The sequence below is a fragment of the Psittacula echo genome, assembly GCF_963264785.1.
Source record: "Psittacula echo genome assembly, chromosome: Z".
Taxonomy (NCBI): domain Eukaryota; kingdom Metazoa; phylum Chordata; class Aves; order Psittaciformes; family Psittacidae; genus Psittacula; species Psittacula echo.
This window is the reverse complement of record NC_137742.1, coordinates 104088522-104109710: the sequence shown is the minus strand read 5'-3', so window position 1 is coordinate 104109710 and position 21189 is coordinate 104088522. Positions and strand designations below refer to the sequence as shown.

Here is a 21189-nt window from a genome sequence, read left to right as displayed (position 1 = left end):
TTTGTTTTTCTCAAATGAACAAACATTTAACTTGTTTATTTGGATCTCTGTTGCTTCTACAGAGCTGTCAATCATCTGAAATTTCCAGCGGCGGTTGTGCATTTCAAAATCGAGAAACAGATTTAGGAAACAGCATCCGTAGTTCTTAAACCGTCTGGAGCCCTTCGTGCAGTGAGGAGCCTTCCGCCAAAGCTCCCCGCTGTGGTCTGTTCCTTCTGTAGAGATAGCTGGTGTCTCACTGCCATCTGTTGTTAGCTGTGTGGAACAGAAACCTGCTCCGTTAGTTTTTTTGTGAGGTTCAGCTTTTCTTTTCCTCCATAGGAATTTAATTCCAAGAAAAAAGACTTGAAGGATAAAAAATAAGTAAAATGAAAGGCAAGAGGTCAGAGCTGAACTGATCTTTAATAAGTGACAGCAGGAATCTCCCATGAATGGATAGACCTTGAGAGAGGGTGGAACAGAGAATGAATGCAAATATTTCTTGAGGCAGAATAGGACTTGTAACCTGCCATTCATATTACTGCAGTTCCAAGTTTTAAATGGCAAAACCCCAATGAAATCGATAAAGTTCCTTTATCCAAATTACTTCCTCTGTTAATCCGTTTGGAATCTGAGGCTTGAAGTGGGTTTTCTTACTGATGTCATTACTCTATTGTACTCTTGCTGGAGAAAGGTAGTACAAGAAACATGGAAATGAGGAAGACAAATAGTTTTGGTCTGCATGCACTGGAGTAGTTGTCTCATAAATGCCTCTGACTCCATCTGTTTATGAATTCATCCATCAGAATACTCATTAAAATACTGGCATTCTTATCTCGCTCACACCCTTGGCCTTCTGTTGCTTTTTGCTTGTTTCCTCAAGAAAGTGCATGGATATCTTAGTGCTAAACATGACAATTCTTCTCTGGATCCCAGGAAAATTGGGGTTTTCACCAAAACCTCATGATCCTGTTGCTCCATTCTACTTACAGGAAAGAGAGGAAGGTCACCAGAGCCACAGCACTCTGCATTTGTACAGGAGAGATACCACTGTATCCCAGAAGAGGGAATTATCTACTGCAGAAGGATTTGTAGTCTTTCCTAAAGCTTTTTCTGAATAGTGTTTGCAGTTGGGAAGTTGATGAGCCTGGGAGCATCAGCTGCAAGAGGAGTTTCATTTTCCAAGCAGGACATAAAAGCATCTTTGTGAAGATGAAAGAGGGTTGGTTTAGGTTATAGGGCTTAGGAGATACTTGGTATAAATAATCTCTCTGTATGTTTTTTGTTTGTTTTTAACAGAATTGGTCTCCTCCAGGCTGTGAGAAGCTAGGGAAGTGCCTGAAACCACCCGAGTCTGATCCTAAGAAGTGCTTTTGGCCTCATTGATCTGCTCTGCAGCCCTCATGAGCTACACAGAAGAGCTATAACTAGCCGGACATACAGTTTACAAAGCATGTCTTCTCATGTTGGCACTCCTGTTTACACAGGAAGGGTGTGATGTATGTATGATATCATCATTTGCCCTTCCAAAAGGGCCAGTGTTTATACTTCTAGTGCTCAGGGTTTAGCCTGTAGTCTTCTGTTGTAGTTGTTTCCGTAAATGGTATCTTTTCAGTGAAGACTGTTTCAACTCTAAAAGCTCTCTGTACAATCACAACTCTGCCATCACCTCAGAAATGCCATGGGTGCACCTTTCCTGTCACTCCTTCCACCCAACCTGCTCTCTCAAATCATCACTCATTCGGATCCTGAACAGCAACCATGTTCAGGAAACTTAGAGCCGCCAGAAAACCCTGCCCAAACTGCCCTTGTTTGGTTTGCCTATCACTTGTTGTTTTAACATTTATTTCCATTGTGAACTCTGGACACCAACTTGTTTTTCCTTTCTTCCTAAACGTGCAAGTACTGGGTGCAGCTGTAGGGCCGAAACTGCTGCTGTGCATCACTGGGTGCAGCCGAGTGCTCCCTCCTGTTCCTGAGTAAGGGGTTGGCTCCAGGGAGAACTCCCTGCCTTCCTTCACCCGTAACTGCAAACATCCCCCAGGTAAAGAAGCCTGAAGATAGAGTTCATGTAAGTAATGCCTTATTGACAGGGTGCAGGATGTTCTTGAGGAGCTGGGGGTCAGTAGTTCATTTCAGGGGTTTTCTTCATTTCCAAAAAACTCTGGGTCCAAATATGGTTTAAGTCATGCTTCTGGTCTCATGATCTGGGCCCAGCCAACTGCAGGCTCAGAAATGCCCATTTACATCAGACATTAACTCTTGACCCTGTTTCCAGTATACACTCTCTGAGGAATTCTCCTTGTGCAAACTTTCCACAGCCTGGGTGTAGCACTGCTTTAAACAGAGTCCATGGTAAATGCCGATCCTTTGCACAATTTCACATTGCAGATTTCTCATCTGCTTTTGAGCCTGTTTCACACTCTTGGCTATTGCTAATAAACGTGTCTCAAACAAAACTGAGCAAGGTTACTGTGGAGCTTCAGGGGAGTAGCTAGAAGTGTGCTAGTATGCTAGGAGCTGAACATGCTGTTTGCAGCACTGAATGCAAACAGGAATGCTCCACTTCCACCCCTCCAGTGTTTTAAGCAGTATGTGTGCCATCTCTGCTGCTGTTATGCTGCCTTGGGAAAAATCCAGGGTGTAAACAGCAGCTTCCTTCCCAAGCAAAGCTTGAGGCTGGCTTGAGAGCTCGCTTCTGCTTCTTGAGAGTTCTGCTGTGCTCCTGCCTGCTACAGGCTTCTCAGCTGCTTACTCTCACCCTCCCTGTAATCCCAAAGGCTCTCATTCTCTCTGTTCCCATGGTTTACGTTACCTGTAATCCTCTCCACAGTAATTCTAGGGTATATCTCACGAAGCTGGATAATCCTATAAGATTGCAGTAAGAACAGCACTTGAGTCGGCTCTCACTGTTCCACCCATCAGAAATCACAGCCAACACTTCATCGGTTGGCAGAGCCTCTGAATATCTGTGCATCTGCAAATGGCATTTGTTTATAGTCCAGATTTCTTAAGATGTTCCTAATTGTCCTTCAAGTATATCAGGGCATTTCTAGTTCATCCATAACATTTCTCCTTGTTTTGATATAGTGTGAATAGCTCAAGTCTTGAGAGATTTTGATCAGCCTTTTCTTCACTGATGCTGTATGAGAAGGACAGGAAGGAGGACTTGCAGCGGTCATGTGTGTCTGTCAGCACAGGAGACCAGACAAAACCAGTAACTTCCCATTTGCTGGGTCTGGTCCACCTCTGCTTTAGTGCTTCTCTCACCCACAATTTTTCATGACCCTGCAGTTCTCTAGTATCAGCAGATAGAGATACCAACCAGAGGAGGGAGTCCATCACTGCAACTCCCTGAAAATCCCCAGCAGCCCTCATACAGGAACAGATCTGCTGCGAACTGTAACAGCACTTTGTCTCTCTTTCTGCTGCTATGAAGAGATCCCACCATAGGACCACAGCTCATTGTCTGAGCTCTAGCCCAGACACGTTTCTTGGTTCTTAGCCTTTGCAGTAGGCACACTGTGAATGTACTGGATGCCTGCTACCCTGTGTCCCCTGCCTGCCTGGCTGTCATTTCGTTCTTTACTCCTTCAAATCAACAAGCTGTGAATATTCTGCTTTTCCACAGTCTGTGTAACTTGCTCAGACAAGCCATCCTGTTCTCAGCACACACGGTGTTTGTCTGGTTACCCAGCACACAAAGCCCTCATTCCTCACTGAAGTAATCTGTCAGTGCGTAGATACTAGATGTAAACTTGCACTAGAATGCTGGCTCTACAAGGGAATTGACTTGTGTTGATGTCTGTTTATTATCTGCTTCATGTCCTTTTATTATAAAAGATCAAAGCTTAATGTGAAGAACCTAATGCTTTAAATAAGAACAGTAGTTTTACAGCTGGATGGCTAGGAAGAATTTGAAATCAGTGCTTTTCCCAATAATGTACAGATTTTGAAATTGTGAGATGAAGAACTAATGAAGAAAAATAAACTAATTTATTAGAAATGCATTATCTGAGTTGTCTGTGCGCACCTGTAAAACAGCTGATCAACACCTTGCTTTGGGACGGTCTCACAGATATGCCTTCCAGATCATGGGACTGACCTAGGTTAAAAATAGCTTGTTTTGTTTTTCCCTGTATTATTTTTAACGTGGATCAATTTCCCAGCCCACACGGCTGCCCAGCACAGTCCCGAGGCAGGGGTGTACTGTGGCTGTGTGCACCGGCACAGCCACAGGGGTGAGCAGCTCAAACCCAGTGATACACCCCTCAGCTCACAGCAGCCAGCATGTGTAACCATATCTACCCTTACAAATTATCATGATCTGAAGCTGAATTAACTCTGATCTGAAGCTGGGCCATGTGATAGCTGCCCAGTTTGGAGAATTGGGTGTACTGGCTTTGCAGGACCTGCCTGAGGCTGTGTGTGCAGTCACAGAGGAGCGGGTCTGCCAGGTTTCACTGCCCCATCAGAGACCTGCAGCAGTGAAGGCTGTTTGTTGGTGGCTTCATCTCTCAAGCTGCAAGACATGAGAGCTAAAGGAAAGATGATGTCTGCCTAAGACTGCTTCTACGTGACATTCCTTTCTTTATATTTAAATACATCTGCTAAATGCTAAAAGCTTAATATCTGCTTGGGCTAAGAGTCCAAGGAATTTCTTTCTTGCCTTTAATTTCCAATTAGCTGAGTCTCTCAAGTCTCCCTGCTCTGCCCCTGAGGCTGTGTTATCATCCAGCCCTCCACACAGAGAAGCTTCTGAAATTGATGTAACTAATAATCATGGAAAAAGTCCTACTGCATTTACAGTCTACAGCTGCGAAAATGGAGCCTTGATTTAAAATCCTGCAGCGACAAATGGATTATTTTGGTGGCAAATTAGTCTCTGTGGACCAACAATTTGGGGATCTGAACACTGGAACTGGAAACCAGAAGATCAATTCCGAACACTTAAGAGCCAAGGTTAATGCCCTGCAAACCTGTATTGAGTGCAGCAATGAAAGATAACATGCCTGTGCATTTTAAATGGGAGGCTGAGGAGCGCAGTATTAAAAGTGAAAATGGGCAAGTTCAGAACAGAATGAGAGCAAGCAATACCCATGTACTTGCTAATAAAACCTTATGTGGTGTCTGGGGACTGAGTTTCCAGCGAGGGCTGAGGATGACAGTGGGCTTTTACCAAAGGAACTGGAACTAATACTGCTGAGAAGGAAGCTGTTGGACTCAGGATGCTAGCTGCCATGAGGAAACTGGTAGTTCTCAGTACCTGCCAAGTCAAGCCTTTCCAAGTGCAGTGGACAGCTTCCAGAGCTCCTGGTTTAACATAAAGCGAAGCCCATGAGATGATGATCTAACAAACGTTGGAGAATACTCGTTTTCCAATTAGGACATCTCTGCTGTAACCATGTGAAATACTTTTAGAGCTGGAGAAGGACCTTTCAAAGGTGAGAACGGTTGGAATCAGGGTGTTGGGGGGAGGCAGTTTGTTGTCTGCAGAGTTGCCAGCAGCCTCTTCGGCACAGCTAGACCAGAAATCGCTCCCCAGGGATCTCGCTGTTGTCCTCAGCAGTGGGGAACTTTACAAACTACTTGCTCTTTTACTCTCTTAAGAGTTAACTCTGCTTGTTCAGTGTTTGAAAAATGGTTTTGCGGTTAGAGAGGCTTGTTTTTCCATTTCTCTTAACAGTTATAATACTTGGAAATAGACTTTTGCTTTTGTTTTCCAGTACTATTTGATGTGAGTTTTTCGTTTGTTATCAGAAGGTGACACGGCATTGCCCTTTGAATTAAACTGAGTTTTGATGAACAGTTGTAAGGGAAGAGCTGAAATCCTGTTTTAGGTTCTTTTTTCCTTTGGAAAATGACTATTTTAAACACCGAGAAGAGTCTCCATTTGCCTGTTTTCTTTATATCCCCTTCCACCATTTGAAGTTTTGTTGTTGCTCAAAGTTGAGCTCGGATTATATAAATCCTAAATAGAGGTGGATCCTTTGCCAAAAGCCTGTGGTCTTAGGAGTGAAAGAAAACCCTTCACCATCCAACTTCTCCAGAGAGCCAGTCTGGCAGCAATGTGTGCCTTTGCCCCTCCCAGAGTCACTTAATACCCTTCTGGGCGCTACATACGTTGGTAGCACAATTCCCATCTGAAAGGGATAGGGGCTGAAAAGCCCATTGGCCAATTCGCCAGCAGTGAGGAATGCATGCCAAATCCATTAGTCCTGGATTGGACTCAAAATCCCTTCCTGCCCTGAGGAGAGAGAGGAGTTCTGTGTCTTCTCCAAGGGCCTGATCCAACCTGGTGCAGCACAGGAGGTGCCGGGTTCGGCTCTGTATAAGCAGGATGCTATGGAAGGGCAGGATCCGTTCACAATGGTGTCCTCCTGTTAGGGAGGACAAATCTAGTTCATTGTTTAGGATGGACGCTTCAGTCCCGAGCCCAGAGAGCTGGCTGGGGAACTGCATTCTTCCGCTGTTGAAATAAGATATTTCAAATTTGGGTTTTTTTAAAAAAAAAACTCGGTTTAAAGTGCAGGCGTTTCTAAAGCTGAAATTGAAGTGAAATGTTCCAGCAGATTTGAAAGGAAATTTTAGTTCTCCTTTCCCCTTGTGGGTTATGTCGAAATTTGGGGCATTTTGTTCCACTTCACACTGAAGTTTTAAAATCTGTAATGGAACAGAAACTTCCATACTCAGCACAGCTCTTCTAATTGCCTGGTTCAGCTGATTACAGCGAGCTCTTAAGATTTTAGACCCCCAGTTTCCATGTTCACTGGCTAATGACATCTCTTGCATCAGGATACCAGAGCACTTTAAAATTATCTCTGTGTCCAAAAGAGAGCAAAGCCAGTGTCCTCCTCCTGTGGGTCCCCTCTTGGGGGTCCAGATTGAGGTAGTGGTTGCTCCACCAGGTACAGAGCAGCCCTAAACCTCTCTGAGCCATGAGCGGATGTCGAGGCACCTCCCTGGTGATATTCCAGAGCCGAAGTCCTTTGACATCAGCATTTGGAAATCGGTCCTAGGAAAGTTCTTTTCAGATGGAAACTGCAGTAGGAGTCAGCACTGTTGTTTGAAAGGTTGAACAATCACAGGGAAAACTGATTTACTTTGGAAGCTAAAAACCAGTCTGTACTGGTAGATGCAGTTCACATCCTTTGAAATGGAGGATTAATGAGGTGAAGTTCTGATCTGAAGATCTGAGAAATGCTGGTTTATAAACCTGAGCTGGCACGTGGCACAGGTTTCTGGCAGCTGAATCATTGGAAGTCTGATTTGGTGTAATATTTATGCTCTCCTGGCAGAACTGATGGTGTGTGAGAGGCCTGATCCTGCATCAGAGGAGGAGAGATGCTCCAGCTGCTTCTTCACCCGGCTGCTGGATCTGAAGGGACCACTGGGAGCCTTCATCAGCTTGTCCTGGTGAGAGCTGCAGGTTTGCCTGGGGTGGGTTGACATGAGGGGTCTGGGGACCTCATCTAGCCCCAAGAAAAATTAGGTGGTGTCTTCTGTTTGTAACAGTGGGGATTGCATAGGACGGTCACAGTGTGATGGAGGGGCTTATGGCTCCATTAGTGAGAGGCAAAAGGCAGAGGTGCCTGATGCTTGCACTGCAGGCAGGCTGCAGAAGGGCCCTTTCCCACCTCCTGCTTATTTCCACGGGTAGGCAGATAAATTCCATCATTTCCATCTGCCAGGAAGAAGAGGAGTTGCTGGCATAGCTCGTTGTCCGGTATCATGGTTGGTAAGGTCACAGCAGAAACCTTTCCAGCTCATCTGGGGGAGTGAGGGTGTTGCAAAGCCCCTGTTCCAGTGGAAGGCTACGTGCTTTGTCCCTGGTTGCCTCACTGGAACAGCTGCTAGAGAGGATTTTCCTGGTGCCAAAGCGATAATCTGACTTCAGGGAAAATCTTAGTCTGTAAGGAAATGGTTGTGAAAGGGGGTGGGCAGACTCTGGTAACAGCTTCACAAGAAGGGGAGCAACCTTCGCACTGGCCTTCAGCTTGTCTCTGTTGGCACCTCTGGCAGACATCCATTAAGCAGGTGAATTGGGAATAGATGAATTGGGGAGAAAACAGAGCAGTGGAGGATTCAGTGTACAGTGAATGACTCCCAAGGGTTTGCACCAAGCACTGGGAATGGCACAGAGACACAAGACATTTTGGATGCTGAGATGGGGCAGAATTGGATGTCTTGTGAACCAGGCTGCGTATATGAACCCATAACAGTGAAGCTGGTGAGGGGACCAGTTTCCTCTCCCGTCAGCAATAACCACAGTGAGGACCCCCAGGACGATTGGGAGTGACTGGCCCAGCACACGTAAGCAAAAGCAGCTCAGCATTCATCATGAGGCTGCTGCAACCCTGAGCACCCATCCCACGGGGTCCACATCAAATCACTGCAGAATACCTGGATAGGTGCTGGCACATGCCTTGGATACAGACCCAAAGGGCTATCTGGAGCACATGGAGCTGAAGCTGTTACCAACACAGCTATCAGCAACAAGCACTGAGCTTGGACAGGGGTGTTTGCATACTAAAACTGCTTTTGCTTTCTGCAGCAGGTTGTGCCCAGATGCACTTGGACCAGGTCCCAGGCGTGTTTGTTAATATAAGAGCAGATCTGTAGGATTCATGCAGGATTATGTCTCCTGCCCACAGTGGATTCTGCATGGACAAACGGCTATTCACCCATCAGGAGATCAGAGATAGGAGCTGTGTGAGAGTGGCCTGACCTGCTCTATGGATGGGTGATGCCAAGAGCTGCTGAGCTGTTAGTCTAGAACCAAGGGCACTCAGACTGGCTGTGTTATCATCCCCCTTGAGTGTAATCCAAACCAACGGCTTTAACAAACACAGAATGCAATTCCAGGAGTTCACAGGGGTGATGAGGGACAGAAAACCACAAAATAGTGTAGTCCTAATAAGCTATCTGTGCAAGCCACTGGGCAGGGGTGAAGGGCGGTGGAGGTGGGCATGGGACTCCTTTCCAAAGCAGGCTGGGATAAGGCAGGGTCCCAGAGCTCCATTCACAGGTCACATACAGCTCCACACGCTGCAGATACAGTACTCTTCAGAGGGGAAACTGAGGCTCCATACACTGGGGTACCAGGGCTCCCTGCAGCTCGGACAACCAGCCTCTGCACTGGGGTACAGAGCACTGTGCTCTTCTGGTGTTGAGGCAGTGTGCATCCTGGTACCAGGGCTCCCTGCGCTGGGATACGGGGGTGCTGGGGATGCCTGTGCTCCCCCCTGCACCAGGAAACCAGAGCTCCGTGCTCCAAGGTAACGGGACACCAGGATATCAGAGCTCCGTGCTCCAGCGTAACGAGGCACCATGCACTGTGTCCCCGCGTACCAGAGCTCCACGCACGGCGGACCCGTGCCTCCGTACTCAGGGGTCTCGGTCCCGGGGCCGCCCCGCACCTTGCCGGGGCGGGATGAGGTCGGCGGAGCCCCGCCCGCTGGGCCCTGCGCCGTGCGGTGCTGCGCAGAGCGGGGCCGCCATGAGCGAGGAGCGGCTGCGGCGGCTGCGGGACCGCGTGCGGCCCTTCCCCGACTTCCCGGTGCCCGGCGTGCTCTTCCGGTGCGAGCGGGACGGGGACCGGGATGGGGATGGGGATGGAGATGGGGCTGGACCCAAGCCAGAGGCGCGCTGCCCATCCCTCCCCTTGCCCACTGCAGGCAGCACAAGGATGCAGGACGTGCATCCCCCCCGGCATAGGAGCTCAGCCGGTGGCCACCCCAGCCCCTGGATGTAGCTAACAGCTCTGCCTCTCTTTACAGCGATATCAGCCCCCTGCTGAAGGATCCCGCGGCATTCAGGACTTTGATTGATCTTCTGGAAGATCACTTGAGGGTATCTCACCCCAGAATCGACTTCATTGCGGGTGAGTGTTAAAGAAACGTCTCTGAGGCCAGCACTGTGGCCTCAGGCTGCCCAGGCAGGAAGTGCGCAGAGATCTCTCTGCTACGAGGGCAGCAAATGCTGGAGCCCTTGGGCACTATAATCACCGGGTTATACCCTTAACTGAATCCTGTAGTTTCATGAGGTACTGGGTTTAGATGTGGCAGGCGCCATCTGATGACACTGCAGTGCCAATTTCGTAACTCATTGCTTTCACCATTAAAAGGGAGGAGGAAGTGCAGGAAGCCAGCCATGCCTGTGAGGTCTCGCACAGTCCTCTCGGCAGGCAGACCCCGCTCCAGCATGTTTTCCTTCTCAGGGGGCCTTTTGAAGCCAACAACAACAGCCTCTGTGTTGATAACGCATGGCAGCACACCTATGAAAGCGGCCAAGAATGAAAATGCTTGGGGAGGCAGTGCTTGGGTTGGGCGATAGCCCAAAGTTCAAGGAGTCTAGACCAAACCTTGTCCAAGTGCCTCATGATAAGTAAAACCTGTCCCCCTGCAGCACAGAGTCCCTGGTTGTGTGGCTGAACTGATACTGGGGCTTCACTGAGCTTATCTCCAAGAAGAAGAGCTGGAGAGGAGGCAAAATAGGCTGCTGGGGGGATGGTTTTGAAGCCATGAAGCCCATCAGCAGCACATCTTGGTGAACACCGGCAGCGCAGGAGCACGCTGTTGTGTTTTCAACCACTGAAATGAGTGGCTAAGAGCTTGTTGAGACCCTCCCTGGACATGGGAAGATAAATCTGAGTTATCATGCAAAGGCACCCCAAGTTCAGTGGCTCTGGTCTGAGTATTTGTGCTGCTCTATTCCCCATAGGTCTGGACTCCCGTGGCTTCCTTATAGGCCCTCCTCTGGCTCAAAGACTGGGGATTGGCTTCGTGCTGATAAGGAAAAAGGGGAAACTTCCTGGCCCAACCGAGTCCATCTCCTATGCTCTTGAGTATGGCAAGGTAACGCCTGGGGAGGAGAAGAGTGTTTCCAGGCTGGTTGATGCAAGGCTGGGGGTGTCAGTGAAGGGATGGGGTGATAAACCCAGCAGGGGATGACCAGGCTGGGTTTCACAGCCAGTGCTGGTGCTTACAGGCATGGCACAAGCCTCAGGAGCAGCACTGAGCTTCACTGAGCTCCAGTATGGCAGCTCCATCCCTGAGCCATGGACACAATGGCTCATGTGTCCGTGGGCCCTGCTGTGATTTTGGGGGGCGGTTTGTGCTAAGACTTGGTGCTAAATTACTTTCTTTGACTTGAATTCAGGGGCATGAACATCAAGTGTGTTTCCCACTCTTCCAGTAAGTGCTGTAAAGTAAATGCCTTTATTGCATGGCTTCAAAACCGAGCACTCGCGTCGTAACACCGCAGCCTCCTTGATTCAGGAGCAGAGGTTTAATCCTAATAACACACTACCACTGGTAACTAATGGCAGCCAGGGACCAGCAGCAGAAACACCGAACCCAGGCGTTATTTATGAGGATTGGTTGGGCCAACCCCTGCGTGGGACAACTTCATCTGACACAGGACGTGCCTGTGACGGTTTGGATCCAGTTTGGTGGTGCTGTCAAAGCAGAGCGCTCCAGCCCAGTGCATTACAGGAGATTTTCCCCACTGGAGAACTGCTCTGGGATAAGGTTTCCTGATGGGACCATAACTCACTTGATGAATGCTCAGGCTCTTGACGTGCCAGAGGGTTGGCCCAGCAATCACTTAACCTGCTATATATTTCCCTGGCAGTCCCCTGTAGCTGGAGTATGTGTTTTTTGGGGTTTTAGGTGCTGAGTGCTAAGGCTGATGTTGCTGAAGACGTGTCTGCATTCCACCGTGTGTTAGCAGTTTGTGAAGGGTTTCTCTGTCAGGCAAGGCTAAAATGAAGCTGCTCTTTCCACCCTGCAGGCTGAACTTGAAATCCAGAGCGACGCCGTGGAAGCAGGACAGAAAGTAGTTATTGTTGATGACCTGCTTGCGACTGGAGGTGAGTTGGAGCATGTGTGACCCACGTGCACCTGCGTTGGGAGCGGCTGTGGGGCTTGAAGCCTACCTTGGCATTGCTCCACCAGTGATGATGTTTCTGCTCTTACCTCTGTGTTGTGCAGGTACCATGTATGCAGCCTGTGAGCTGGTGAAGAGGCTGAAGGCTGAGGTGGTGGAGTGCCTGGTGATCATAGAGTTAAAAGTCCTCAAAGGGTCCGAAAAGCTCAAGTCCATCCCTTTCTACTCTCTGCTGCAGTATGACTGAGGAGGAGCATCCCTGCTCCTTAGGGAATGCATGCTCAGAGCTGTGCACAAGTTTAGGGTCTTATTCAGTGACTTGATGTCATAATGCGGTGTAGGGGGGAAAACCTACAGTTTTCATCCTGGGCAGCTGCTATATAATCACAAGTCCTATTAATTTTCCAAGCCACAGATTAAGGTGTGTTGAGTGTAAGGATCCTTACTGGAGTTCATCCTCTTGGAAGAAGGATCAGTCTGACTGTTCTAGGGGATGGAGACCGAGATGGAAGCCCTCTGTCTTCCATTAGTCCTTAGTGGATTTGCAAAACTAGGAGCAATTTGCATCATGAGAAGTATCCCAGAGCTGGGTGACAGGCAGTGAGGATGCGGGTCATGCACAAGCTCAGGGCTCTTCACCTCCCTTCTGTCCATCACATACCAAAGCCTGCAGCTCCAGCCCAGGCTGGCACCTTTTGGTTAGCAGGAATTTCCCATATACTGCAACTTATGCAAGTCCCTGTTCTGCTGCGTTTTTCTTGGGGCACCAGGATGTTGACAGGACAATGCCAAATTGGAGCCTGTTCTTGTGGGGATGTTGTGGTGTCAGATAAGGGCACAGGGAAGAAAGAAAACGCGTTATGTTTACACATGAGCTCCAGCTCTCATTCAGGTTGTGTAATGGGTGACTTGGGGTTTGGAGATGCTCCTTATAGCATGGTGCAGTTTGGTCACTAACACTCAGTATGCCAACACTTTCACATGCCTGGAGACACCAAGGACTGTGTCCCGGTCCTAGCAGGGGCTGAACTCACTCATAAAATAAATACTCACTTTCTATTCTTTTCTAAACTGTCTCAGAGCTGTTCTTGCAGTAGCTGAAGCCATTGGTTACCCTTGTGAGTGTCTTGTTCAAACCCAGGCTGCTAGTGGACAGCAAGGCTGTGACGTGAGCTCCCTTTTGCCACCCCACATAGTGGAAGGCCTCACTAGCCAGGACTCAACACTGCAGTTATCTTCGCTCTGCTCTAGCTGGAGGGGGGGCACCCAGGCTGGTCCTACTGTCCTGCAATGGAAGTGCCCAGTGCTGGTGGGAGCACAGCCCAAGCCCCTGCATCTCATCTCGCCTTGTGATGTTGCACACCCTGCCCTTACACTTGCAAGGGCTGTCACAGCTATTTTTATCACCATTTCCTGAAAAGCCACATCAGGGCTGTTCAGTTTATGCTGAGAAACGCCATTCCCCTGGGAGCGAAACTACCCCAGGGCACTGGTTTTCACAGCCAGCCCCTGCAAGGAGCCAAGGGAGGCAGCATCTCACACGCACACATACTTGGCACAAGGACAGGGTCCCTGCTGCGAGCTGGAGGAGGGAAAAATCCACCCCAAAGAGTAGTGGAAAGCAGCTGCGTGTGATGGGAGCGAGCCCTGTGTAAGCCCTGCCAGTGCCAGAGCTGCGAGCGGGGCCAAGAGGTGACATCAGGGAACACGGGGACCGTGCTTCGCATTGGGCAGGCTGCGAGCACCGCTGGATGTAATGTGCTCATAGAGACCGGGCTGTGCAGGGTGGCTGCCAGGCGGGAGGGAGGGTTCAGTCCCAAGCAGCAGAACAGAAGCTCTCTGTGAGCTCACCCGGGGCAGGCGTGTGGCTGCCAGGCTGCTGGACCCGGCTCCCCGCTGCAGTGGGGTCCATTCAGCATGGCCAACAGCCCAGCATCGCATCGCTCCAGCCTATGGGATGGGCTTAAACCCTCCTCCATGGAAGCAGGGGTATCTCCTGCCAGCAGCACCGGGCAACCAACCTGCAGGACAGCAAGCAGGGTCCTGAAGGAGGAAGAGGAGGGTCTGCCCGCTCCCTCAGGCAGCCCTATAGGGGATGCCCGATGCTGCCAGCCTCCAAATGGTGTGGGGATTCCTTGGTCCACCGTGGTCCCCAATGGGGGGCCAAGGGACAATCAGTCACCGTCCCATGCAAGCCCCACACTAACCCCAGTGTGGTCTGGCTCGGGATGTGGTGTGAGGTGCTCCTGATGTGGCAGCTCCCACCCCGGGCGCTGGGCCAGGCCAGCACCACTGCAGCCATCAGCACCCTCTTTGTCCCTTTTCCCAACCCACTCCAGCCAAGTGGCCAGGGCTTTCCCTTGGGGACTCCCCACTGCGCCCACCCCTGCCCCATAGGGAGCTGCTTGTGCTGCCCCATGTACAAAAGCTGCATTCAGCTCCCCGCAAGCCCACGCTCACTTTTTCCAGTCACTGTTTCTCCAGCAGCTGGATGCTGACCCAAGCCCTTCCTGGCTGGTGCCAATTGCCTCGGAGAGCCACGGTGCTAACGCAGACAAGGCAACTCATGGAGCTCCGCGCTGGGTTAACCCAAGTCAGCTGTATTTAAAACATTTAATACAAATGTGTTTTGACAAGTCCTGTAGCTGTTTCCAGCGAGTGCTGGGGATGCGTTTTTCCCTCCCTTAAAAACAGAACAAGGCCCAGAGCTCCAAAAACATCCACTTGTGACTTCTTCTCTCGCTCCTTTCCTGACTCGTCACCCTCCCAACCCTGCCTCCACCCCAACAGAGCCCACCTAATGGAAGAAACCTCCTGCATCAAACCTTCAGGAGAACACAACAGAGCTGAGAAGAGGTTACTATAGCTCCTCTCCACCCCTTGCCTCGTCACCCAGGCTGCAGGACTGCCCAGCTTCAGCTTGAGGGTTAGGAGAGCTTCAGTCCTCATGGACAGAGGAATTCAGGCGCTTTGTTCTCAGACATCCCTGAGGATGAGCCCACATCGGATCCCACTGGGATCTGCTACATTGAGAGGAGATTGCACGGGGGAAGCCTCAACCCTGGCAGGGCTCAGAGGATTTCTGCCTCCTTCGCCACCTTGGTGAGCCTCTCGGTGATGATCCCGAGGTCCTGCCCTTTGTCCAGTTTGATGTAGGTGTCTGTCCTGATGGCGTGGATGCCCGCCCAGTCGGGCAGCAGCTCTGCCAAGAGCCGCAAGTGTTTCTCCATCTCCCCTGCAAAGAAAAGCAGCAGCCGCTGCAGTCAGAGCTGCGCTCCACAGCCCCTTCCCCATGCAAACACCCTCCCCTGCTCCCTCCCAAGAACCATCATCCCTCAGCTTCCCCTACCTGGAGGCATCTGCTCGTCGTAGCTGTCGGCCATGCGGGCACAAGCCACCTCCATGGTCAGCGCCTGCTTCTTCTCGGCCACGAAGATGTTGCGCAGGATGCGGGCCATGGCCGGCAGGCGCTGCAGCATCCCGATCCGCCGCTCCTGCTGCACATCCCGCGTCATCAGCGCCTGCAGCTTCTGCGCCTCCTTCGCACGGATCTTGGGGACAGCAGGACAGGGGTCAGGTGAGACAGGGGCAGGGCCCCCCCAGCCCCGGCGTTAGGGCCAGGACTGAATTACTCACCCTCTCGAGCAGGTCCTGGGACACCCCTTTGAGAGCGCTGGAGGTGCTGGCAGGGGCCGGTGCTTTGGAAACCATCGGTTCCCCCGCTCCGGCTTCAGCGGTTCTTAAGGCCAGGTTGGCAAGAGCTTTTTCCATCTGCTCATGTGGAAGAGAAGAGGGAGGAAGGGTTGGGTTACAGCTGGGAACCGATCGCGCTGCAGGAAGAAGTTTCCCCTCCAACACCCCCGCTGACACTGCAGCCCAGTGCTCCCAACCCATCCCTGCCTGTGCAGGGTACGGATCAGGATGCTTCAGCTCTGTTCCCAGCCCCAGAATCAGCACCGACAGCTCCTCTAGCCCAAAGCCAGTCCTACAGCTCACCCTGCAGCACTAACAACCAGGTTTGTGTTCCCACCTGCCCATATCTTACAGTGCTCCCAGTCTTGCTGCTCAGAAATGATCCTACCCCCCCCATCCATTAACATCTTCCCAAAGGAATGATTCCCAAAGGAATGACTGGTTTGAGGTCCACAGACACAGCCAGACCCTGGCCCTGACTCACCTTGGGGCTCAGCATCCCCTGAGCCCTGCTCAGCACCTCCTGGGCTGTGGTGAGCCTGTCCTCCTGCGGCGGCCGTGGCAGCTCCGCAGGGATGATGTCCGGGACCTCATCCACGTTGAACCGGGGATGCCAGCGCATCAGCTTCTCCTCCGGGACCACCATGGGCGGGCTGAGGGCAGCCAGGAATGCCTGGAGAGGGGTAAGAGCTGCGTCACGGCACGTGTAGGTCAGGTATGGGGGAGCTGGACATCGCCTCCTGTTCCCAGCAAGGTCAGCAACAACATGGCTTGGAGGAAACTCAGTGCCAGGACAGATCCCAGCTGCTATCCTCCCCATCCTGAAAACAGCATCCCATAGGAACCAGTGATATCCTTCAGCCTGGATACCAGCCTGCTCCTTCTACCCTAGTTACCAAGGCAACCCCAGGCCCCAAAAGCAGAGGGTGCTGGGGGCCTCACCTTGTGGTGCTGCTTGACGATGTTCACCAGGTTGCGGTTGAATTCCTTCCTGCGCTCCAGCAGCCGCGATGCCGACAAGTGCAGGCGCCCGTCCACCTTCTCCTCTGTACGGAGAGACACGAGCATCACCCCCAGCACCTCGTAACACCGCGCCAGGACCCAAACCTCAGCAAGGACACGACCAGAGCCCTCTGTGGACCTCAACTGCTGCCCAAATCCCTGCTCTATCGCCCTCCCGCTTGTCCCCAAAGTGTTTTCTTCAGGCCCTTATGCGTCAGATATAGCACAGCAGAGAGCATCCCTGGGGATCCACACATCCCAGCCTGGACCAAGCACATCCCCAGCTCTCCCCCTGAGCCATACAAACCTTCCTCCAGCACCGGTTCCAGTGTGAGCTGATAGTCAGACTTCTTCATGCCAAAAGAGGGGATGTTCTTCTCCTGGCGCAGCTTGTACGAGGTGGGATACACCGTCTTGATCTGCCCCATGTGCCGCTCCTCAAACTGCCTGCAACAGCACCCAGAGGTCAGGAACCCCAAAGGCTGAAACAGGGCATTGGTCCCAATAGCTTCAACTGGGACCCGACACGGGCTGCCCACTGCTGCCAACTTACTTGCGCATCATGTCCTGCACACCCTGCTTGACCTTGGCAAAGGTGATGGTCTCGGAGCGGTTGAAGAGCATCCCGGCGATGGTGTCCACGCTGCGGAACATCTCTGCCAGCACCCGGTACTTGTAGGGCAGCGTGAGCCCTGGGGGCACATCCTGCGCGAGCGTGTGGAACCGCTGGTACGCGGGGGCCTTCTTGCTGCTGGGAAAGGAGAGGGGTCAGGGTCCCATGCACACAACAGCCACCGGGTACAGTGAACACTGCCCCGAGGGTGCAGATGGGGACAGAGACCGGCCAGGATGGGGTCCTGCTGCTGACAGGGGTGAACTCACACCCCGACTAGATAGGGGAGACCCATCTCATATCCCTTCTCTGAGCAACCTGGGTCACGTCTCCCATCCTGGGGATGTTGATGCCCCAGTGCTCATGGCACAGTCAGTGTGGCTCAGGCCATGCTCAGAGAAGCCCTCTGAATACAGCAGGGTCAGTTCAGCACTCCCAGAGCCCCAGACACCCCTCAGTGGGGTGGGAAGACCCCCATAAACCCGCTATGGGGCTGCAATAGCCGCTGGCACCCCGAGACCCCCTCCTATCTGTGTCTGCATCCCCACTGCCACTCCTCACCCAGCCTCGGCCGCAGCAGCCGCCTCCTCGGTGTCCCTGTGCGGCTGCGCTCCCGATGCGCCTCCGCTGCCCGCTCTCCTCTGCCGGACCCGCAGCTCCAGCTGCCGGACCCGCTCCAGCCGGCTCCGAAGGTCGGCGCTGGTCCCTGCAGGGATGGTCCCCGGCGGCAGCTCCTTCATCCTGCGCAGGCGGCTCCGCAGCCCGGCCACGTCCTCCTGCATGGGGAGGGATGCGCTCAGTGCAGGCTCGCACCATGCAAGGGGCACGGAGCACAGCAGGGACCGGGCTCGTACCCGCTGCAGGCGCCCGGCTGTCCCCGGGGGGGCCGTGCGGGGCTGGGCTGCCCCATCCTGCCCGCGGCCAGGGGAGCGCGTGGTGCTGGCAGGGGGCTCTGCTGCCAGGTCCTGTGCAGGCAGGGACAGGAGAGGAGCAGGCAAGGGGCTGGAGGCCTGTAAGAGAACAAAGGAGCGTTAGAGGCTGCTCAGGGAACCCACCCGCTGGGAGACCATCACTGGTGCCCCCCACGGCCTTGCACTTCGGGGGTAAAGGGGGGCAACACAGGGGGGGTGCACTAGGGGCAGGGGGCAAGCCCGAGGGATGTCTCCATCAAGAGAGGCGGAGGCTTCTGCATCAGGAGAAGGGGGGGTCTGCATCGGAGGGGGTCTGCACTGCGGGGGGGGGGGGGCGGCTGCATCGGGACGGGGGGGGTCTGCATCGGGACGGGGGGGGGTCTGCATCGGGACGGGGGGGTCTGCATCGGGACGGGGGGGGCTGCATCGGGACGGGGGGGGCTGCATCGGGACGGGGGGGGCTGCATCGGGACGGGGGGGGCTGCATCGGGACGCGGGGGGGGCTGCATCGGGACGGGGGGGGGGCTGCATCGGGACGGGGGGGGGCTGCATCGGGACGGGGGGGGCTGCATCGGGACGGGGGGGGCTGCATCGGGACGGGGGGGGCTGCATCGGGACGGGGGGGGGCTGCATCGGGACGGGGGGGGCTGCATCGGGACGGGGGGGGGCTGCATCGGGACGGGTCTGCACTGGGGGGGGGTCCGCTCCAGAGATGCTGCCCCGGTTTCACAGCCCTCCCGCCCCGTCCCCGTTTCCAGGCCACATCCCGGCACCAGCGGCGCACCCCAGATCCCCGCCGCTCCCTACCTCAGCCACCGGCCGCGGCTCCGCATCCGGGTGCAGCTCCAGCCTCTTCCGCACCGCTCTCCCGCTCGACCCCCCGGGCCGGGCCCCGGCCTCCGGCTCTGCTTCTATCTCACGGCGGCTCCGCTTCCTGCCCGCCAGGCCCCGCAGCTCCGGGGTCCCGCCGCGGGCTGGGGTGCGCGGGGAGCGGAGCAGCAGCGCCTCATCCCCGCACTCCTCCTCCTGGGGCACTGGGGCACCGGTAATGGCGGCCTTCAGCCGGCGGCCGCCGCCGCTGCTGCTGCTCTTGACCGGGGCTGAGGCGGCCGCTTTCGTGCGGGTGAAGAAGTCGGTGAGGCGGAGCTGGGCCATGGCGGCGGCGGCGGCGGGTGCAGGTACCGATGCTGGTCCGGGTCCAGTCCCAGCGCTGTCCCCTCACGTGGAGCCTTCACCGCGCCAAAACCTCTGCTCCTTGGCGGGAACCCGCGCGGCCGTAGCTCCGCCCACCGCGGGGCGGGAAAGGTCACGTGGGGAGGAATTGGCGCCACACGGTTCTTAAAGGCGCCGCGTCCCTTTATAGCGCTGCTGCATATGGGGCTCCAACCCGCCCCGTTGGGGGGGTGTCTTCGGCCTCCCTCTGTATCGGAGCGCCCGGCCTGGGGGTGCGGGTGGTGCTCCCTGCGCCCTGGCCTAAGGCAGGGATGGAGGAGGGCACCCAGCCCTCCATGGCTGTGGACTGGGGAGACCCTGGTCATGGGGGAGTGGGGCAGAACCAGAGTGAACGGTGTCTAAGGTGGTGCTGGTGTGGGGCAGCCCCATGGCCGGTGGTCACCCCTGTATCTGCTCTCCCCAGTGCTCTTGGTGCTGGGGAGCTGCTTGTTTCCAGCTTATGTTGGGTCGAGCCCTGGCCATCATCTCACTGTGGTGGTCGTGGCATCCCTTGAGGCCTCTTCCTTCACGTCCGTGGTTCCAGGACAGCAGTGGGAGCAGGGGCTCCGGGGCTGCCCACTGCCCCAGCATCCCCCTGCCCCACGGCGTGGCCGTGTGCTAATGGCACTGCCGGGACATGGAAGAAGCTTTGCTCGCCCATAAAACGCCTCCTGGTGCACTCAGGCCGTGCCCGCAGCACTTACAGGGCCGCTTCGTTCTCATTTCCCTTAAAGCCTGAGCCAGGCCAGCAAAGTGGAGCTGGGCCGGATTCGGCCGCGCGAGGCAGGGCTCTGGGGTGCTGTTCCCGGTGCCTATTGACTTGCACAGCCTCCATTCCCACCCCGCTGCAGTGCGGTGGGTGCGTGGGGCCGGGCCAGCAGCAAGGTGCGGGTGCTGGGCACCACCCTTCCTGGATGCACTCTGCATGGGGGGGTCTGCAGTGGTAATTTCCATGCCCGGATCTCATGGATGCGAGGTTGATGCCGAACTTCACGGCTCGGCATTGGCAAGGGTTTAATTTACAGGAGCAAATCCCTCTGGGTGCAGGCGATGAGGATCGATGCGGTCGGGCAGAGGGGTCACATCCCTGCTCTGAGGATGCTGGAGGTGGTTTGGGCACACACAGCCCATTCCTGCTCCCGTGAGGGGCCGTGTCTGGCAACACTCAGCTGGATGTGCGGGTTCGGGGGCCCTAAGGCCCAACCTGCCTATGGCTGGGGGGCAATGGGCATTGGTGTCCACAAGGCTGTGGCTTTGGCACCTCTGGGGTGGGGGAAAGAGCCCTGAGCATTCCAGAGGAAGCCAAGGGATGAGAGCGGAGCCCGCTCAGGTGGGGAGCAGGTCGGCAGCGTGCGGGCTGGGTGCCAGGTTATTCAGTGCTCAGAAACAAACGGGGAAAGCCAAGGAATGCAGAGAATTCCACGGGCCGATGCTTCCTGCTAGGGGCCGGTGCTGCCTGCTGCCCGGCCATGGCACCCAGCTCCCCTCCTTCCAGCACCCATGGGTGCGTGGCCACGCACTGGGGGGACCTGGGACCTTCACAAGGCTCTGGGGACACAGGGTCGTGCTCCTGGGGTGCACGGCTGTTCCCAGGGGAACACATCCCAGCTCCCCCTCCCTGTGCCCCGGCTGCGGGGCTCCGTGCAGGCATCACCAGCCCTAAATGCAGGCCTCAAGTGGCGTTTTTGCTGGTTACAAAGCAAACAGGAAGCACATCAGCTTCTTTTCCTTTGTTACTATTGGAGATCGCTTCATTCCCCCCTCCGTTGTCACCACCGGTAACCGGGGTCCGCGGGCTCTCTCCTCCTCCCGTCCCCACCCGCAGCGCTGCGCTCCGGGGTCCTCCCCCCGGCGTTGCCGTCGGGGCTGAGACCGGCCAACTCGCGGCAG

General features: G+C 54.3%; 3 protein-coding genes across 3 annotated transcripts in view; 2 read left to right on the top strand and 1 right to left on the bottom strand.

The window, feature by feature from the left end:
- Window positions 1-2549, top strand: part of GALNS (galactosamine (N-acetyl)-6-sulfatase) — a gene marked incomplete at its 5' end in the record, with an annotated part of 48529 nt that extends 45980 nt beyond the window's left edge. The window contains one exon of the mRNA XM_080637222.1: window positions 1279-2549. Within this exon, the coding sequence (XP_080493348.1) occupies window positions 1279-1365 (87 nt within the window). The 3' untranslated portion in view covers window positions 1366-2549. The remainder of the gene's footprint in view (window positions 1-1278) is intronic.
- Window positions 2550-9478: 6929 nt separating this feature from the next.
- APRT (adenine phosphoribosyltransferase) lies at window positions 9479-12791 on the top strand (the record flags this gene model as incomplete). Its single annotated transcript, XM_080637991.1, has 5 exons — window positions 9479-9558; window positions 9759-9862; window positions 10702-10835; window positions 11773-11851; window positions 11973-12791. 5 exons carry the CDS (start codon window positions 9479-9481, stop codon window positions 12113-12115), a joined length of 540 nt encoding a protein of 179 aa, XP_080494117.1. The 3' UTR covers window positions 12116-12791.
- Window positions 12792-14939: 2148 nt separating this feature from the next.
- On the bottom strand, window positions 14940-19242 carry CDT1 (chromatin licensing and DNA replication factor 1; the record flags this gene model as incomplete). Its single annotated transcript, XM_080637631.1, has 10 exons — window positions 14940-15103; window positions 15218-15419; window positions 15505-15639; window positions 16046-16234; window positions 16504-16607; window positions 16871-17010; window positions 17117-17314; window positions 17738-17952; window positions 18031-18186; window positions 18895-19242. 10 exons carry the CDS (start codon window positions 19240-19242, stop codon window positions 14940-14942), a joined length of 1851 nt encoding a protein of 616 aa, XP_080493757.1.
- Between the last annotated feature and the right edge of the window lie 1947 nt (window positions 19243-21189).